Source organism: Phacochoerus africanus, chromosome X, assembly GCF_016906955.1.
Source record: "Phacochoerus africanus isolate WHEZ1 chromosome X, ROS_Pafr_v1, whole genome shotgun sequence".
NCBI classification, from domain to species: domain Eukaryota; kingdom Metazoa; phylum Chordata; class Mammalia; order Artiodactyla; family Suidae; genus Phacochoerus; species Phacochoerus africanus.
Window position 1 is genome coordinate 6,063,223 of NC_062560.1, and position 20,052 is coordinate 6,083,274.

The following is a 20,052-nucleotide window of genomic DNA, read 5'->3' on the forward strand; positions in this document are numbered from 1 at the left end:
ATCCCCGAAGGGTTAAATCCAAAAGAGCCAGTGCAGTGTTCACTTGACCAGCAGAGGTTCACGGAACTGATGCGACCTGCCAGTCACCATGCTGGGGCCAGGAACGCAGGGACGTACATGAGGCGCCCTGGCCAGTGGTCTGGTGGGAGAAGGAGAGCTTCTAAATGATGCTTGGGTAGAGCGGCAAATGCCATATTAGAAATGGCACAAAGATCATAGATCACTCCTATGTGGCATCTCATAAACACGATACAAAGTAACTTATTCATAAAACAGAAACAGACTCTGAGATTTCAAAACCAAACTTAGGGTTACCAAAGGGGAGGTGTTGGGGGAAGGAGGACATTGGGAGGTTGGGGTTGACCAAAGGGGAAGTGTTGGGGGAAGGGAGACATTGGGAGGTTGGGGTTGACATATACACACTACTATGTATAAAATAGATTCGAACCAAGGACCTACTGTGGGGCACAGAGAAGTCTCCTCAATACTGTGTCATCTAATAACCTGTATGGGGAAAGAAGCTGAGAAAGTCTATGTGTGTGTGTATAACTGATTCGCTTTGCTACCCACCTGAAACTAGCACAATAGTATAATCCAACTCTACTCCAATAAAATTTGGAGATTAAGAGGGATTGCATTCATTCTCGCATTCATTCATTCACTCCCTTCTTACTTGTGCCAGTAGCCTTCAAAAGGGCGGGCACTCACGGTTCCCTTTCAGCCGAAATTGCTCTGCTTGTCAGGACCAAGGTGACAATGGAAGCTAGTATGTGCTGGGCAGACGCTGCTGTTAAGTGCATTGCTCAGAGGTCCACTCGGTGTCAAGAGGAAGCGATGTGACTCCCTGATGCCTCTGAGCAGACTCGGGTGTGAACCCCTGACCTCTGGCCGTGTCCATAGTGCCAGGCACTCGTCCCAAAGGGGCACAGGTCGACCATGGCTGGCAGTTCCCCAGCATCTGTGCATTCTCATCCTTTCCAGCTGCCTGGGTCTAGGTGCAGTCTGAACTAGGAGCTGCACCTGCCATCTGTCCATCTCTCTCAGCTCAAGAACAAATTCAGTTCCAAGAATGTTCCCCTTACCTTCACAAATCCAGGGTTAACTGTGAAGTTTCTTCCAGGATGCTTATTCTGTGGTAGATGGTGTGACAGCACACAGAGTTGAATTGACATGAGTATAACAAGGTGACAACTCTTTACTAGGTAGGCGAGCACGTGTGTATGTGCACGTATGTGCGTGCACATATTCCAGAGAAAATAGTCTTTGTAATTGTTAAGTGATTTTTATTTTTTCCATTGTCGTTGGCTTACAGTGTTCTGTTCACTTTCTACTGTACATCAAAGTGACCCATTCACATACATATATATACTTTTTTCTTCTTAAATTTTTTTAAAAAATGTTATTATTGTCATTTTACAACATTGTGTCAATTTCTGCTGTGCAGCAATGGGATCCAGTCCTGCATATACATACACATTTTTTCTCACATTATTTTCCATCGTGTTCCACCACAAGTGACTAGAGAGAGTTCCCTGTACTCTACAGTCTTTTAACTTTTTTTTTGAAGTTTATTGACGTAGCATTGATTTACAAGGTTGTGCTCATTTCTGCTCTACCACCAAGGGATTCCGTGATCCACATGCACACACCCATGCTGTTTCAGATTCTTTTCCCACCTAGATGACCAGAGACTATTGGGTGGAGTTCTCTGTGGTATAGTGCTTTGAAGATGCTTGCTTTCTTAGTAACCTCACAGAGGGAAGAATAAAATTCAAGAAAGCTGGCCCTTTTCCAATGCATTTCTTCCCAAGTTGCATCCTTGGAGGACCTCTCAAGCCTGTCACACTTGCCTGCAGATCTCTCGAGGGTCCAGCGAGTCATCTAAGGAGTCTTCCTTTTCCCTGAGTAAGAGGTTTTTTGTGTGTCTTCTCAGGGTCGCACCTGCAGCACATGGAAGTTCCCAGGCTAGGGGTCGAATCAGACCTGCAGCTTCCAGCCAACATCACAGCTACAGCAATTGCTGGATCTGAGCTGCATCTGCAAAGGATGCCACCGTTCACGTCGACACCAGATCCTTAACCCACTGAGTGGGGCCAGGAATCAGATCTGCATCCTCATGGATACTAGTTGGGTTCCTTACCCCTGAGCTGTAATGGGAACTCTCCCCCGCCCCCCAGCTCCCATCCCCTGCGTTAGAGATGTAAAGTTTGGCATCCTGGGTGGTGGTTCCTGAATTTTCAAAGGGGTATCGTGTCATCCCACTTTACCCTCATCAGAATGGTGGTCCACGTGCTTATTTTGCCCTTGGATGTGTTTTCTTTCCAGAAATGCGGAGAGCCCTTTCCTGCTCGTCCTGTCCTTCCTGCACGTTCACACAGCCCTCTTCTCATCCAAGGTCTTTGCCGGCAAAAGCAAACACGGCGCTTACGGGGACGCAACCGAGGAAATGGACTGGAGCGTGGGTATGTGCACTTGTCGTCAGCCTGCGCTTCCGACGTGGCTGAGTCTTCTCCTGCTTCTTGCTTTTTCCCTCTGAGTTTCCACCTCTGTCCCTGGTGCCTTCAGAAGCAGCATAGGCATCTGGTTTTTGTGTTTCAAAAAAGATAAGCCAGCAGACACTTGTTGGAGTTCCTGTGGTGGCTCAGTGGGTTAAGAACCCGACATGGTGTCTGTGAGGATGCAGGTTCCATTCCTGGCCTGACCTCGCTTGGTGGGTGAAGGATCTGGCCTTGCTGCAGACTGTGCAGGTGGCAGAGGCAGTTCGGATCCACCGTGTCTGTGGTTACGGTGTAGGTCTCCACTGCAGCTGCAGTTTGACCCCTAGCCCAGAAACGTCCATAGGCTGCAGGTGTGGCCCTAAAAAGAAAGAAAGACAAAAACACTCATTGTGAACAGTACACAGAGTGTCAGAAGGCGCTCACCCTGAGTGCGTGAATGTGGTTGCCTGTGGATATGGCACCAGGGGGTGTCTGGGTCATGGGCTGGTGATCAAAGGGATTTTTGAAGAAAAGGACTCCAAGCATTAATGCTCATCACCCCTTTCAGCAGTTACAGGTGACAAAGCCCTTGTCTTTAGCAGAGTGAGGTACGGGGTGGGTTTGAGGGGACAGAGGGCTTGCAGGGGCTGCAGTCGTGGGAGGAATGTCCTTGCAGGAGCCATGGGGTCTCCTGTGGATGCTGGGTGGAACCACCGTGTTTCCTCCGTCTCCAGCTGTGTTCTTGCTGCATCTGAGCATGTTGACGTTGCCTTGCCCTCTGTGTCTCTGGTCCAGAAGCAGCCTCGCCCATTGCGGAAAAAAGGGGGCGTGCTTTTGTAGAAGCACTGGGAACGCTTCGCATTGAGGTTTCCATTTGAAAATGGGTCCTACACAGCTACACGAGGAGGATCACCGTGAAGGCGGGTGCTTTCTTCTGCACAGCCAGGCGGCTGGGGTCTGTCTCACAGAGGGTTGGGGAAGGCGGCGTGTAGAGGCTAAGCCAAGGGATGGAAAAATCTGTGGGCTCTGAGCATCTCATTCAGTTCCTGTCTGCCCTGGCCACGCCTCTGATAGAAACACACATCCTCCATCTGGACAAAACGCAGTCCGTGGTGTCATCAACCAGGTTGCCTGAGATTTCCATTTATTTCTTTCCTTGTCCTTTTCTCCCCTCTCTCAGTCTTCCTTCCTTTTGTTGGGCACGGAATTGATCGTATTGCATCTCAATGGTTTGGAGATACTCGACTGTGGTCACAGAGTTTTCTTTGTTGGTTTGTGGTAAGAAAAAACGGAACGTGGTGAGGGTCACAGACAGACATGCGTTTATTTTTTTTTTCCTTACAGTAAGTATTTCTTTTAAAAACATTTATTCAAGTATAGTGGATTTATAATACTTCTTCAGTTTTTCTGCTGTATCGCAAAGTGACACAGTCATGGATATATATCCATTCCTTTTCTCATACTATCGTCCATCGTGGTCTACCCCAAGAGACTGGGTATCGGGTATCGTTCCCTGTGCTCTACAGCAGGACCTCATTGCTTATCCATTCCCAGTGTAATAGTTGGCATCTGTGGATCCCAAACTCCTCCATCCATCCCATTCCCTCCCGCTTGGCAACCGTAGGTGTGTTCTCCAGGTCCATGAGTTTGTTTCTGTTCTGTAGATAGGTTCATTTGTGCTATATTTTAGATTCCACAGATAAGTGACATATCACTTACAGTATTTGTCTTTCTCTTTCGGACTTAATTCACTTAGTATGAGAGTCTCTATTTGCATCCAGGTTGCTGCCCATGGCATGATTTTGTCCCTTTATATGGCTAAGTGGTATTCCATTGTGGATATGTATCACACCTTCTTTATCCATGCCGTTGTTGATGGACATTCAGGTTGTTTCCATGTCTTGGCTATTGTGAATCATGCTGCAGTGAACATACGAGTGCCTGTATCTTTTTCAAAGAAAGTTTTATCCATATATATATATGCCCACAAGTGGGACTGCTGGGTCATACGGTTGTTTTATATTTAGTTTTCTGAGGTAGCTCCATACTGTTTTCCATAGTGGTTGTACCAATTTATATTCCCACCAACAGTGTAGGAGAGTTCCTTTTTCTCCACACCCTCTCTGGCATTTTTTATTTTTGGACTTACTAATGATGGCCATTCAGAGCGGTGTGAGGTGGCACCTCAGAGGAGTCTTGATTTGCACTTCTCTAATAATCCGTGACATTGAGCATCTTTTCACGTGCCTCCTGGCCATCCACATGTCTTCTCTGGAGAAATGGAGGTCTTCTGCCCATTTTTCTATTGGGTTGTTTGTTGTTGAGTCGTATGAGCTGTTTGTATATTTTGGAATGAGTTTTGTTTCGTTTCCTTTCAATCTTGGAAGGAGCATGGTCTTAAGGATGAGATGGCTGCATCCTTGTTCTGTTTTCTCGCTCTTTACCGCTGTGAACTTGAGAGATGTGTTACCTCTCTGGGGCTGATGAGTTCAGATGAGGCAGCGCCTAAGTTTCTTTCTTCTCTAACCTTTGCTGTGATGGTGTCAGGTAATAGAAGGGACTGTGCGTGAGGAAGCCATACTCGGAAAAAGCAAAACAGAACATTCTGCCTACTGAGGCTCGTAGGAAGACTTCATTATACTTGTGGCTTTGACATACACCCCTGCAAGCCTGCCTCCTTTCATTTTTCCTTCCTCAAACGTCTCATGTAAATTAGTTTCCACCTTCCACACCTTAGTATGTGTAAATCAGTAGACTATTTCGTAGTGTGAATCGGTAGCATATTTTATCTCTTTAACGAGCGTGATATGTTAATATAACAGGTGTGGGGCATAGCTCGCCAGCATCGACGGGCTTCCAGGTAAGTGCTTGCCGGGATTATCACATGCATTGATTAATTTCCATTTAATTAGAGCAGCACATATGCCTACCCTGACTCATTAAAAAAGTCTAACTTTCTATGTTTTCCTGCTCCGGGTCCCTCTTGAATAAAACGGAGAAGGTTTTTTCATCATATGAGATTCTTCATGAGACTCTGATGGCATATTAATACAGGACTGTGTTCTTTCTTTGGGGCCAAAACATCACATCCTTCCCCTTAACCATTACATGTATGTCTCAGGATCTTTCTGTTGTTTTTGAAATCTAATACCTCTGAGGGTTTGGAGGAATCATCCTTCTTTCCAGAAAGAGCCTTCCTTTCATTATCACAGAGAAGGGGGGGGGGGCTGCAGCATTCTGAACAGTGATATGATAAAACAATATGAAGATATTGGCGGAAAATCTCCCAGCATAGCAGGCAGCTGAGCGAGAAGTGGTAAACAAGAGTGGGCCCGTCTCTGTCCTTCAGCGCATTTCCTTTTGAAAGGTGTGGAGGCAGCTGCATTATAGGAAGCACCCCTTTTGCTCCACTGCCGGCTGCTCTGTACCTTCAAAGGCATCATCATGAAAAGCACCTTAATGAATTATCCGCCGAGGCCAAGGTGTGAACCCGCATCCTCATGGATACTCATCGGGTTCTTAACCCACTGCGCCGCAGCGGGAACTCCCAAGAGAGTCCAACCGAGAACCCACTGGAAGGGAAAACAGCAGATGCATTCATGAAAGACTCCAAGCTCCATGTGCCGGGGCGCTTCTGTGGCCACACATCACCTCCCTCTTGAGGAATGGAGGGTCGATGGCAAGGCCTCATTTTGCCAGAGATGACGGTGGGCCTCAGAAGCTCAGGAGATGTAAGGAAACTCTGAAAACAAGGTGGCTGAAGGATTGGGCCAAGCCCTTCAGCCATACAGCCTAAGGCTAATTGGGCTTTGTATAACCGGGCATGGGTCTAAGGGATAGTCTGTTTTAAAAATGGACTGTTTCTAAAACTTTCTAAGACTCCTTGAGGATACGGGTTCCATCCTTGATCTTGCTCGGTGGGTTAAGGATCTGGCATTGCTTCCAGCTGCAGCATAGCTTTGCAGACGCAGCTCAGAGCTGGTGTGGCTGTGGGGTAGGCCAGCCGCTGCCGCTCCAATTCGACCCCTTGCTTGGGAACGTCCCTATGCCACAGGTGCGGCTGTCCAAAGAAAAGAACCCAATAAAAACGGACTCTTTCTAAGACTCCTGGATGGAAATAGCAGTTGGAGTCTGCAATGCAGTGTACAGTGATAGCTCTGTTTACCTGGGCAAAAGGGCTCTGTTGAGTTTCTGTGGAGGACAAGCTACTCTATTTTTTTTTTTAATGTATGTTATGGGTGTAGAGTTGATTTCCAACGTTGTGTGCATTTCTGATGCACAGCAGAGTGACTCAGTTATACATATAGACACAGTCTTTTTCACATCCTCTTCTGCGATGGTTTATCACAAGGTATTAAATATAGTTAGTTCCCTGTGCTATGCAGTAGGACCCTGTTGCTTAATCCATCCTGTAGGTAGTAGTTTGCATCTGCTGACCCCACGCTCCCAGTCCATTCCTTTCCTACCCTCTGCCCTTGGCAAACCCACGTCTGTTCTCCAGGGAAGACATCTATTTTAGAATGCTATAGACCAGGCTCATAAGAGGTGCCCAGGAAGTCGTTGTTCAAGTTCAAGTCAAGGGGAGCAGGTGCCTGGTGTTTGGGAGGCCCTGTCCATGGTGCTGGAATTGCTAGGGAAGGGTGGCTTGTACACCTGTGGAAACTAGTCCATGGTGGGAGGGGAGGAGCTTGCTTTGCAAGACTATTAATATCCATTGGGTACCTTGTGATGCAAGATTTATCTCCATCTAAATCTAGGAGAAAACGTAGACTTTCATCTCCCTGTTTTACTTCCTGAAAATGAACAGTGTGGGACCTGCAAAAGTAAGGCTGATATTCTTTGCTCTTCTTCTGTTCCGTAAAACATGTCACCAGAGCTGGAAGATTACGTGTGTATGTGTGTGTGTGTTTCCCTTGGGATTTAGCACATCAGTTTTTTCTCTTGAATTTTTTGTTTTTCATTTATTTATTTTTTGCCACACCTGGGGCATCTGGAGGTTCCCAGGCTAGGCGTCACATTGGAGCTGCACCGGTCGGCCTACACCACAGCCCAGCAATGCGGGATCTGAGTTGCACTTGCAGCCTACACTACAGCTCATGGCAGTGCCATATCCTTAACCCACTGAGCAAGGCCAGGGATCTAACCTGCCTCCTCATGGATGCTAGTCAGATTGGTTTCCACTGAGCCATAACAGGAACTCCTCTTGAATTTTTTAAAATGTGCTTATTCTTGATAAATGGGACCTGCTTTAAAACGACATGACTGATAAATAAAAATACTTTTTCTTTAAAAAAAAAAAAACGTAAAAATCAGAGTTCCCGTTGTGGCTCGGCAGGTTAAGAATCTGACGTAGTGCCCATGATGATGTGGGGTCGATCCCTGGCCTTGCTCAGTGGGTTAAGGATCCGGTGTTACCACAAGCTGTGGTGTAGGTCACAAATGCAGCTCGGATCTGGCGATGGTGTGGCTGTGGTGTAGACCCGCAGCTGCAGCTCTGATTCGATGACCCCTAGCCTGGGAACCTCCATATGCCGCAGGTGCAACCCTCAAATGAAAAATAAATAAATAAATAAATAAATAAATCATGAACCTCACATGCTCACTTCTGAGGCACCCAGCGCATGGAAGGCTAGGCAGAGCATTCAAAGGAAGAGACAAACAAGGAGAATCCCTGAAAGAAAAATGAGATACGAGCCAGAGACTGAGAAGAAGGATGCGACATGGGGTCGTGGAGCTCAGAGGCGCGCAGCTTCCTAAAAAGGAGGAGCCACACCCAGCAGGAGTTCTTGGGAGACCGCGTGATGGAGAGGACGAAGGGACCCGTGGACTTCGGTACCGTGAACAGTGGATAGTTTAAATTTTATTTTACCGCCGTTTGGTGGGTTTACAGTGCTGCTGTGTTGATTTCTGATGTGCCGCAGAGAGATTCAGTTGTCCGTGTGTGTTTGTTCGTGTTCATATTTCCTTTCCATTGTGGTTTGTCCCAGGGTGCGGAATAGAGTTCCCCGGGCTGGGCTGTACCATCGTACCTTGGGGTTCATCCATCCTGTGTATGAGCCTACCCCTGCTAATCCCAGACGCCCCATCTACCCCTGCCCACCCGGCTCCCCTTGGCCACCACAAGGCTGTCTGGGAGTCTGTTTCTGTTCTGCAGATGAGTTCACTTATGTCATGTTTTAGGTTCCATGTATAAGTGATATCATACAATGGTTGTCTTTCACTGTTGAACTTTCCACAGTCTGATAATCTCTAGGTCCATCCATGGTGCTGCAAAGGACATTATTTCATTCTTTTTTCATGGCTGAGGAATCACCCCTTGTGTATATGTACCACATCTTCTTGACCCATTCCTCTGTCACTGGGCATTTAGGTTGCTTCCGTGTGTTGACTATTGTAAATATGTGTGTTTTCTTATTTTAATTTTTTTTTTACTTTTTTAAAATTACAGTTGATTTGCAGTGTTGTGCCAATTTCTCTGTACAGCAAAGGACCCAGTCATACATATATATCTATATTCTTTTTCTTACATTGCCCCCCATTATATTCTATCCCAAGAGATTGGACACAGTTCCCTGTGTGTTTTGTTTTGTTTTGCTTTTTATGGCTGCATGTGTGGCATGTAGAGGTTCCCAGGCTAGGGGTTGAATCAGAGCTGTAGCCGCTGGCCTACGCTACAGTCACAGCAACATGGGATCTGAGCCAGGTCTGTGACCTACACCATAGCTGATGGCAATAGCTGATCCTGAAGTCACTGAGGGAGGTCTGGGATTGAACCTGCATCCTCACAGATACCAGTCGGATTCGTTACTGCTGAGCCAAAGGGAATTCCTCCCTGAGTCTTTAAAATTTTTATTGCATGTGTGTTTTAAGTACACCTCACAGTAACAGGTGCCTCTGGTGTTCTCTGCAGAAGCCATTTACTTTGGAATGTGGTAGACCAGGCTTAGTGGGGATATTTGAGGTGCCAAGAGTTGAAGAAGTTGGAGATTCCATTTTATTATTGGAGTATAGTAGGTCTACAGTGTTGTGTTAGGTTCATGGATATTCCTTTTTTTGAGAAGCACAGAGGAACGTGGGACACAGAGATGGGTCCAGCTCAACTCTGTCTGGAGACTGTGTGTTGGCATCCCTATGTAGGGACTGTGGGATTTTCGGTCCAGCGCAGGGGCAGAGAGAAAGACCATTGATGTGGTGGGTGGTTGGGATTTTCTGAGGACTGTGAGGAAGGACAACTGGGTATGGGACGTGGGTGGTTGCCAAGAGAGGGACTGGGGTGGCAGAGGAGGGGGGGGGAGGAGGATGCTGATGACTTCGGAGGTGACGCATTAGAGGTGCAAACCAGACTGTAGGACAGGTGTTGGAACACTAGGACAAGGCGGAAGTGTTTAAATCCCCAGGTCAAAGACTTCTGGGTGTTGCTAAATCTATGGCATTTGTTCAAATGATGAGCAGAGGACTAGGATGCAAGCTCCTTGTGTCAAGAGATCAAGGACCTTGAAGCCAGGGCGTTCAAGGGGCCCTTTGCTGTGACAGATGCACCAGAGATGGTGAGCTCAACTGCCCTGTGATGGTCACGGCTGAGAGCTTTATTCACTTTCAGAAGTTTCTTTTCGGGGGGTTTAAGATTGCACAAGGGGGTGGAGGGCTGATGATGGACGTTGCAGGGAGAAACAGAGGTGCTTAGGAACCACACGTTCATGAGCTGAACATCCTGCTGCATCAGATAGACGCTCACACTCGAGGGTTGGGAATTGCAGGAGTTGGTCAGCAGCCAAAGGCCCAGGTTTTCAATAGGTTTTGGGGAGGCGCAGGGGTGAGCCGTGTCCTCTAAAAGCATGCGGACTCCCAGCTCTGCACAGCAAAGCCCCATCTGTCAGCTCTGTGACATGATGGCAATAAAAGAGCCGGGTGCTCATACCATGTGGATTGTTGTCATGTTGTGGCCCTGATGCCTGTGTGTGGCGAACTGTGCTGGGGATGCACGTGGAGGCTGTAGGCACCAGAACACGCAAGCCTTCCATCATAAATCCCGCAGGCTTCTGAAGGAAAACACGTGTATCACTTGGTCTTCAGCCGCGAAGGTTGGATGCGGGGTGAATTTTTAAGCGTTTGGGTTTTTTTTTTTTTAATTTGCAGTTTTGTTTTCAAATGTGCTCTGCATGAAGAGATGTTGAACATTGTTCATCATTAGAGAAATGCAAGTCAAAACCACAGGGCAGTACCACCTCACGCTAGTGACAAGGGCCATGACCAAAAAGTCTGCAAACAGTAAATGCTGGAGAGGGTGCGGGGAAAAGGGAACCCTCCTGCACTGTTGGTGGGAATATATGTTGTTGGAGCCACTATGGAAAACAGCATGGAGGTGTCTCGAAAAACTAAAAATAGAACTACCATACGATCCAGCAACCCCACTCCTGGGCATTGATTTAGAGAAAACCATAATTTGAAAAGATGCATGCACCCCAGTGTTGGTTGCAGCACTATTCACAATAGCCAGGACATGGAAGCAACCTAAATGGGCCATCGACAGAGGAATGGATTAAGAAGATGTAGTACATATATGCAATGGAATATTACTCGGTCAAAAAAAAAGAATGAAATCATGCCATTTGGAGCAACATGGATGCAACTGGGGATTATCATACTGAGTGAAGTAAGCCAGAAAGAGAAAGACAAATATCACAGGATATCACTTAAATGTGGAATTGAAAAAAAAAAAATACAGGGAGTTCCTGTCGTGGCGCAGTGGTTAACGAATCCGACTAGGAACCATGAGGTTGCGGGTTCGGTCCCTGCCCTTGCTCAGTGGGTTAACGATCCGGCGTTGCCGTGAGCTGTGGTGTAGGTTGCAGACGCGGCTCGGATCCCGTGTTGCTGTGGCTCTGGCGTAGGCTGGTGGCTATAGCTCCGATTCGACCCCTCGCCTGGGAACCTCCATATGCCACAGGAGCGGCCCAAGAAATAGCAACAACAACAACAGAAAAGACAAAAGACAAAAAAAAAGAAAAGAAAAAAAATACAAACGAAATCTATAGACAAACCAGAAACAGACTCACAGACATAGAAAGCAAACCGTGGTTCCCTAAGGAGAAGGAGAAAGAATAAACTAGAAGAAAAAATAAAGGAAAAGATTGCTGATTTAGTGACAAAATCTAAAATGTCCTGATGGTGTAAAAGGAAACCTGACATGACCAAGGAATGGGAGTTACAAAGCAAGAGGGATCCTGTGTGGCTCAATGGGCTAAGAGCCTGGCATTGTCACTTCTGTGGCATGGGGCCCTGCTATGTCATGGGTTCAATCCCTGTCCCATAGGTGCAGCCAAAAAAATACAACCACAACAAAAAAAACACCACATGCTGCATCTATGTGAAGTGAAAATAATCTTTAAGATACAGAAAGAGCTCATACAAAGAAACTGATAAAAATACCAGAAAAAAGTCACAGTTTATCAGTGCACTACACTGCCAGCATTACGATTTCTTAAAAGAAAAAAACCCAACACTGCAGAAAACGTTATTAATGCAATGAGTGAAAGAGGGCCATTCTTACTATATTTATTTTTAAAATTTTTTTTTCTTTTTAGGGCTGCACCCATGGCATTTGGACGTTCCCAGGCTAGGGGTCGAATCAGAGCTACAGTTGCTGGTCTACACCACACCCACCGCAGTGCAGGATCCGAGCCACATCTGCGACATTCAGCACAGCTCACGGCAGCGCCAGATCCTTAACCCACCGATCAAACGCAAGTCCTCATGGATCCTAGTCAGGTTCCACTGAGCCACAACAGGAACTCCCTATTTTATTTTTTAATTGAAGTTTAGTTGACATAAAAGACTATATGGTACAGATAGAAATAAGTGATGAGTAGTTTTTTAAAGTTATCCTCTATTTATAGTTATTATGAAATAGTGGCTCTATTCCCCATGTTGTCCAAAATATCCTTATGGGTTATTCTATGCCTCATTGCTTGCACTGGCAAAGGGCAGCACTTTTTTGAAAGATACATATGTCTCTCTGTATTGCTTCCTAAAGGGGTCTGACAGTTTTCTTTCTTTTCTAAAAAGTTTTTAATTATTTTTTACGGGCACACCCACTGCATATGGAAGTTCCTAGGCCAGGGATTGAATCTGAACTGCCGCCATAGCAACGCCAGATCCTTCAACCCACTGCCCTGGGCTGGGGTTTGGACCTGCATCTTCACAGGAACCCAAGCTGCTGCCGTCGGAGTCTTAACCCACTGTGCCACAGTGGGAATGCCTCCTTTTTTTTTTTTTTTTAAGTAAAAAAAAAATTGTTGTCATCTATCAGGTGGGGCCAGTATGTTTTCATGAGCCCCATCATGCACAGGTGACATGGTGAAAAGCGGCAGTGGCTGAATCTTTGATCAGACTGCCTCTGCTCACTATACACCTGCCTTTAGCTTCCAAGGCGTATTTTAAATATTCAGCCAGCATCTTTTACTTCTGGACCCCCAAACATCAGTGACACAGTTATTAAAACTCAGCTCAAAAAAACAAACAAACAAACAAAAAAAACCTCCAAAAAAGTAGTTCCGATTGTGGCTCAGTGGTAACAACCCCAGCTGGTAACAAGGATGCGGGTTCAATCCCTGGCCTCACTGAGTGGGTTAAGGATCTGGCATTGCTGTGAGCTGTGATGAGGTTGCAGTGTCTGCTCAGATCCCACATTGCTGTGGCTGTGGCATAGGCTGGCACCTGCATCTCTGATTTGACCCCTAGCCTGGGAACGAACCTCCATATGCCACACATATGGCATTCTACTCTCCACGCCCCCCCCCCCCAACAGGAAGAAAACAAAAAACTCAGGCAACAAATTGGATCTTATTTTTACACTGGTGCTTTCCTTCATTGAAAATTCCCTTTTCAAAAGACTTTAAGTTGTGTGGGAACCTGTGTGTGTGTAACGTCTGTGTGTGTGTCTTTGTGTGTGTTTATATGTGTCCCTTTGCATTAAGTTTTTCTTCAATAGCATCCTAAACAGCACATCTTAAAAAAAGCATGAGTCTGTAAAATTTGCTTAATTCAGTAACTTCCATGGGAGGCTAATTCCCCAATGTGGCCACTGAATTTTTTCAAAAGCAAACACATCCAATGTATTCCAGATGATCAGACCTTGGATATTTCCATGGATTGGCAGCTTTGCTCTGAATCAGATAAAATGGGACCTCCTGTGCTATCATTGTAATCCCTGTTACTGAGTTAATCAGGAAACAGAGCCTGTAAACAGACGGCATCCACCCCCGGACTTGTGACAGGGGCTGGTATTACAAATACCTCTGCCTAATGAGCAGAGTTTTTATTCAAGCCGAGCTAGACAGGAGAGAAATGAAATCGTTTCCATTCCAGACCAATGTTTACCTGCATGCAGAATACATCACGCCAGGCAGAAACGTCAAGGATAAAACATTAATGAAGGGATGACAGCCGTAGATTGTAAAGGCATGACTAATACAGACCCACCTGTGTATCATTGCCTTTCCACAATTGTCAAATCTATTTATGAAAAAGGATAGAGAAATCCCATCTCCGTTTCCAGAAGTAGACAGGTGTGCAAAAAAAATTCAGACGATGTGCCGTTAGGCTGTTTGGGAGAACTTCCTGTGAGCTTTGACAATGCAGGGCTTCTGTACATCGTATGGTTACTGGATATGGGTATGGTTACTGGAATATAAATTTATTGAGGTTCATGCTCCTTGTGGCCTTAAAGAAGAACATAGGTTGGTGACACATGAAAATAAAATCACCTTCACCAAGATTTCGCATCGTTAATGCTTTTTTTTTTTTTTTTAATTGGAGTAGAGTTGACTTGCAATGTTGTGTTTGTTTCAGGCATGCAGCAAAGTGAATCGCTTATACATCTACCCATTCTCTTTCAGATTCTTTTCCTATATAGGTTCTTATAGAGCATGGAGTAGATTTCTCTGTGCTATAGAGTTGGTCCTTGTTGATTATTTTATTTAAATTTTTTAATTTTTTAAAAATGATTTTTGTTTTTTTCTATTAGAGTTGGTGTATAGTCTTCTGTCAAATTTTTACTGTACAGCCAAGGGACCCAGTCACGGATGCATATATACATTCTTTTTCTCCCATTATCCTCCATCATGCTCCATCACAAGTAACTAGATGCTATACATATGTATAGTTCCCAGTGCTATACAGCAGTGATTATCTGTTTTATGTAGTGATGCATAAATGTTAACTCCACACCCCTAATCTCCCCCTTCTCCATGTTTCCCTTATGGTAAGTCTAAGTTTCATTTTGAAATCTTTGGGTCTGTTTCTCTTTGGCAAATAAGTTCTTTTGTATCATTTTTATTAGAGTTCATCTATTAGTGATCTCTTATGATATCTGTCTTAGTTCACTTCGTATGATCATTTCTAGGTCCAACCATGTTGCTGCAAATGGCATTATTTCATTCTTTTTGATAGCTGAATAGTATTCCCCATACATACATGTACCACATCTTCTTTATCCATTCCTCTAGTGGTGGACATTTAGGTTGTTTCCATGTCTTGGCTATTGGGAACAGTGCCGCAGTGAACATACAGGTGCTTGTGTCTTTTTGATTTATGACTTCCTCTGGAAAGATGCCCAAGAGTGGGATGGCTGGGTCATATGGTAGTTCTCTATTTAGCTTTCTGAGATATCTCCATACTGTTCTCCATAGTGGTGTACTAATTTACATTCCCACCAACCATGTAGGAGGGTTCCCTCTTCTCTGCACCATCTCCCGCATGTACTGTTTGCAGGCTTTGTGATGATGGCTGGAGCCTTTCTGAAGAGGAGGTTTCAGGAGTTCTTTGTGAATCACTGGGCATGACCTGGAGAATGCAGTGGGCATGAGCGGTCAAAGACCAGCCTGGCCTCGTGCTTCCTCCCATGCCATGATGTTGGGACAGTTTTCTATTTGTGCAGGGGCTGTCATGTATCAGGACAAGGTCACCCCAGAGTTTTGGGCTGTGCAGAGTTCAAGGGCAGAGGTCTGAGGGCTCTGACCACCAGTACCTCCCATATCCTATTGCAAGAGAAAAAAATGTTTTTACATAGTTGTCTGTATCATCTTTATTTATTTTTTCAGTAGAATGTTTTTCTCACTAGGTATTATTCTTTTTTCCGGATGATCAAAGTCGTCCATACTACAGAAAAGCAAAGAATGTAGACCCAGACCAGAGAGAGGGATTGTCCCAGGATATCCCACCCCTGTTAGGCCACTCCATAGCTTTCCTTTCTTCTGTGTTGCCAATATCATATAAGAATGCTGGAGTTCCCATTGTGGCTTTCTTCTGTGTTGCCAATATCATATAAGAATGCTGGAGTTCCCATTGTGGCTCAGCATGTTAAGAACCTGACACAGTATCCATGAGGATGAGGGTTCGATTCCCAGCCCCGCTCAGTGGGTTAAAGGATCTGGCATTGCTGTGAGCCCCGGTGTAGATTGTAGACATGGCTTGCATCCTGCATTGCTGTGGCTGTGGTGTAGGCCAGCAGCTGTAGTTCCAATTTGACCCCTAGCCTGGGAACTTCCATAGGTTGCAGATGCAGCCATAAAAAGAAAAAAGGGGAAAAAAATATTAAGGAGTTCTCAGAGTTCCCATCGTGGCTCAGCAGAAATGAATGTGACTAGGAACCGTGAGGTTGCAGGTTCGATCCCCTGCCTTGCTCAGTGGGTTAGGGATCTGGTGTTGCCATGAGCTGTGGTGTAGGTTGCAGACGTGGCTCAGATCCCACGTTGCTGTGGCTCTGACGTAGGCTGGCAGCTGCAGCTCCCATTAGACCCCTAGCCTGGGAACCTCCATATGCCTTGGGTGTGGCCCTGCAAAAGACAAGAACAAAAAGGCATATTAAGGTATGATCCTTTTTATTGAGAGTGTTTTACACAAATTCTACACAGTGTTTTGTAATTTTCCATTTTCACTTACCTATAGACTTGGGCATTTTTCAGTGTCAGCATTTGAATTTTCACATCCTCTCTCTCAGACTGTGATTTGCTTCATCATTCCTCTGGGAACAAAATCCGAGTTCTCACCGACTTGTTTTTCTGTTTTAAGCACTGCTGTAATGACTGGTCTTTTCTGTATAACTATGTGAACGTGTTGGAGCATTTTTTTTTTTAAAGAAAAGGCATTGGGGTTCATAGATGCAAACTGTGACATTGAGAATGGATAAGCCATGAGGTCCTGCTGTCCAGCACAGGGAACTTTCTCCAGTCTCTTGGGATAGACCAGGATGGAAGATAGCATGAGGTAAAAAATGGATATCTGTGTATGACTGGGTCACTTTGCTGCATAGCAGAAACTGACACAAGGTTGTAAATCAACTGTATGTCACTAAAAAATTTGCTTAAAGTTGCCTGAAATTCAAATGCTAGATCAAAGGGTCTTTTTTAAAATGTGGACATTGGGGAGTTCCCGTTGTGGCACAGTGGTTAACGAATCCGACTAGGAACCATGAGGTTGCAGGTTCAGTCCCTGCCCTTGCTCAGTGGGTTAACGATCTGGCGTTACCGTGAGCTGTGGTGTAGGTTGCAGACGCAGCTCGGATCCCACGTTGCTGTGGCTCTGGCGTAGGCCAGTGGCTACAGCTCCGATTGGACCCCTGGCCTGGGAACCTCCGTATGCCGTAGGAGCGGCCCAAGAAGTAGCAAAAGAAGACAAAAAAATAAATAAAAATAAATTTAAAAAAATAAAATGTGGACATTGAATTTTAGTTACATTGTGTAAAATGTCTTACCCTTGTTCCCTCAGGAAGAGGACATTCATTGATAATCTACAAGAATGCCAACTTCCCCACAATCCTACCAGCTCTGCAAATTATGATTCTAAAAGTATGTTGACTTGAATGTTTGCAAGGTGGAAAATGCTCTGTCACTATTTAAATTTCTCTTTCTACTCTACAGGGAGTTGAGACTATATATTTTATTTTATTTTTATTTATTTATTTATCTTTTGTCTTTTTAGGGCCATGCCACAGCATATGGAGGTTCCCAGGCTAGGGATCCAATCGGAGCTGTACTGGCCGGCCTACACCAGAGCCACAGCAACGTAGGATCTGAGCTGCATCTGCAACCTGTACCACAGCTCACGGCAACACCTGGATACATAACCCACTGAGCAAGGCCGGGGATCGAAGCTGCATCCTCATGGATGCCAGTGGGGTTTGTTAACCGCTGAGCCACGATAGGAACTCCGGAGGCTATATATTTATTTTAGTCCAGGGTTGCTCTTTTTTCCCTGAGAATCCCCTGTTCATATTTTTTGGCCCTCTTTTTATTAAATTTGATTATTGGTCTTTTTCTTATTGATTTGTGAGCGTTATCTACATATGGAGGACATAGAAATTTTCCTTATATGTTGGAATTGTTTTTCCTATTTTTTTGGTTTGTGTGTTCACTTATGGAGGTTTTGTTTGTTTGTTTGTTTTGTTTTTTTGGCCATGCCTGTGGCATGCTGAAGTTTCTAGGCCAGGGCAGAGACCCTGAAGAAGAATACATGTATATGTATAACTGAATCACTGTGCTATACACCTGAAACTAACACAACATTGTAAGTCAGCTGTACTTTCGTTTTTAAAAACAGCAGGCATTTCATGAGCTAAGCCCTTCCCTCCACTTGGGAAGATGGTTCCTGGAAGCCTGCTAAGGGTGAGGCTGGTCCTGGCTAGGTTGCATAAAAGCAACACTGCCCCGTTGCTGCCTCTGCCCCTGGCCCGTCTGGTTTCCACCGACACTCCCAGCTTTGTCTTGTTGTCACATCTCCAGCACCGCCTGCCTCGAGAGCAGTATGGATGCTCCTGATATCACTGTGCCCTACTTCTCCTGCCAGCCACATCCTCTCTCCAGGCATTGTGGCCCCATGGCAGTCCCCACGTGGTCCTTTGAGGAGGGGCCACGTGACCCATTTTACAGACGTGAATTAAGGCACCCTGATTGAAGCAGCTGGTCCCAGCAAGCTCTCAGAGCTGGCAAGCAGCAGAGGCGGGATTCCGACCCAGGGCCGTGCCGTGACGCCCCACGGGGGGTTAACCATGACAGGTGTGCACTTGAGATGTGACTCCTGCGTACTGATGGCAGTGGGGGTGCTGAGGAAGGGTGCAGACTTTGAGGCCAAGCACCTGAGGTTCCACACCGCCTGGGTGAACCTGGGCCTGGCCACCTCTCTGGCTGGGCCTCAATCTCGTCATCTCTAAAATGTAGATCCTAACATTGCCTTTTTCACCAGAGCATCCCCAAGGATGTATTAAGACGTCTGCGGAGTTCCCATTGTGGCTTAGCAGGTTACAAACCTGACGTGTATCTGTGAGGAGGTGGGTTTGAACCCTGGCCTCGCTCCATGGATTAGGGATCCGGGGTTGCCGTGAGCTGTGGTGTTGGTCGCAGACACGCCTCAGATCTGGTGTTGCTGTGGCTGTGGTGTAGGCTGGCAGCAGCAGCTCTGATTGATCCCTAGCCTGGGAACTTCCATATGCTGCAGGTGTGGCCCTAAAAAAAAAAAAGCAAAAAAAGGCAAAAAAAAAATCCGTGGATGTGCGTTAGCTTCGTGATGGTCCCACAGCTTCCATTGCATATCTTCACTACACCATCTCTCTGCTAACAGTACTTTTTTAGCCTTCTTTAGTGGAAAGGGAAACTAAAGGCCATAGTTGTCCCTGGGCCCAATTTCATATTTGAGTCTCGTGACCTTCTGTTGGTTTGAGGTGGAGCCATGAGAATGGAGCCGGTGGCATCTTTCTGAAGGCTTTGTCCTCTGAGGGCATAGGAGCGAGACTCCCTGCCTGCAGTGGGAAGGAACTGCCTCTCCGAGAAGCCCCATGGTATGGGCATTCGGGGTTGCTCACTGCATCTGCTGGGAGCTGTCTGTGTTCTCAGCTGAATTCTGGACCCCACTGCCTTGGAGGCCCAGCCTGGTGGCTGGAGCTATGGGCTGTGGGGGGGTGGAAGCCATGCATTCATGCCCTTCCGTCTCCTTAGAGATGGAAGCCTTTGAGAAGGAGCATGACTTGATGGCAGATGCCACAGGTCATTTTATCTGCTCCCAAGCTCTAGAAAAAAGTGAAGAAAAGTGAAGCCAGGTCATCCAGAGCCATTTTTCTTTTTTTACTTTTTAGGGCCACACCCGCAGCACATGGAGGTTCCCAGGCTAGGGGTCGAATCCGAAGTACAGACAGCAGCCTGCACCACAGCCACAGCAACGCAGGCTCCAAGCCTCGTCTGCAACCTACACCACGGCTCACAGCAACACTGGATCCTTAACCCACTGAGCGAGACCAGGGGTCGAACCTATGTCCTCATGGACACAAGTCAGGCTCGTTACCCCTAAGCCCCTGTGGGAACTTCCAAGGAGCATTTTTCATCAATAAACTCCTCCTCCGTCCAAAATGGATCTAGTCCACTGGGTACCCTGGAAACCCTAATGCAGAAAAGTAGACTGGAACAGAGCTCTCTTGTTTCTGGCGTTTGCCAGGAGCTCCCTGTATGAACACGAAATTCCATTTATTTGTGGTCACTAACAGCAGACCCACCCATGGACTCTAATGTAGGGGAAAATCTGCACGTTT

General features: G+C 46.1%; 1 protein-coding gene across 1 annotated transcript in view; it reads left to right on the forward strand.

Annotated features, from left to right (window-relative positions):
* STS (steroid sulfatase) overlaps positions 1-20,052 on the forward strand; it is a 207,983-nt gene that overhangs the window by 126,568 nt on the left and 61,363 nt on the right. The window contains exon 7 of the mRNA XM_047765646.1: positions 2,326-2,462. Coding sequence (XP_047621602.1) covers positions 2,326-2,462 — 137 coding nt within the window. The remainder of the gene's footprint in view (positions 1-2,325; positions 2,463-20,052) is intronic.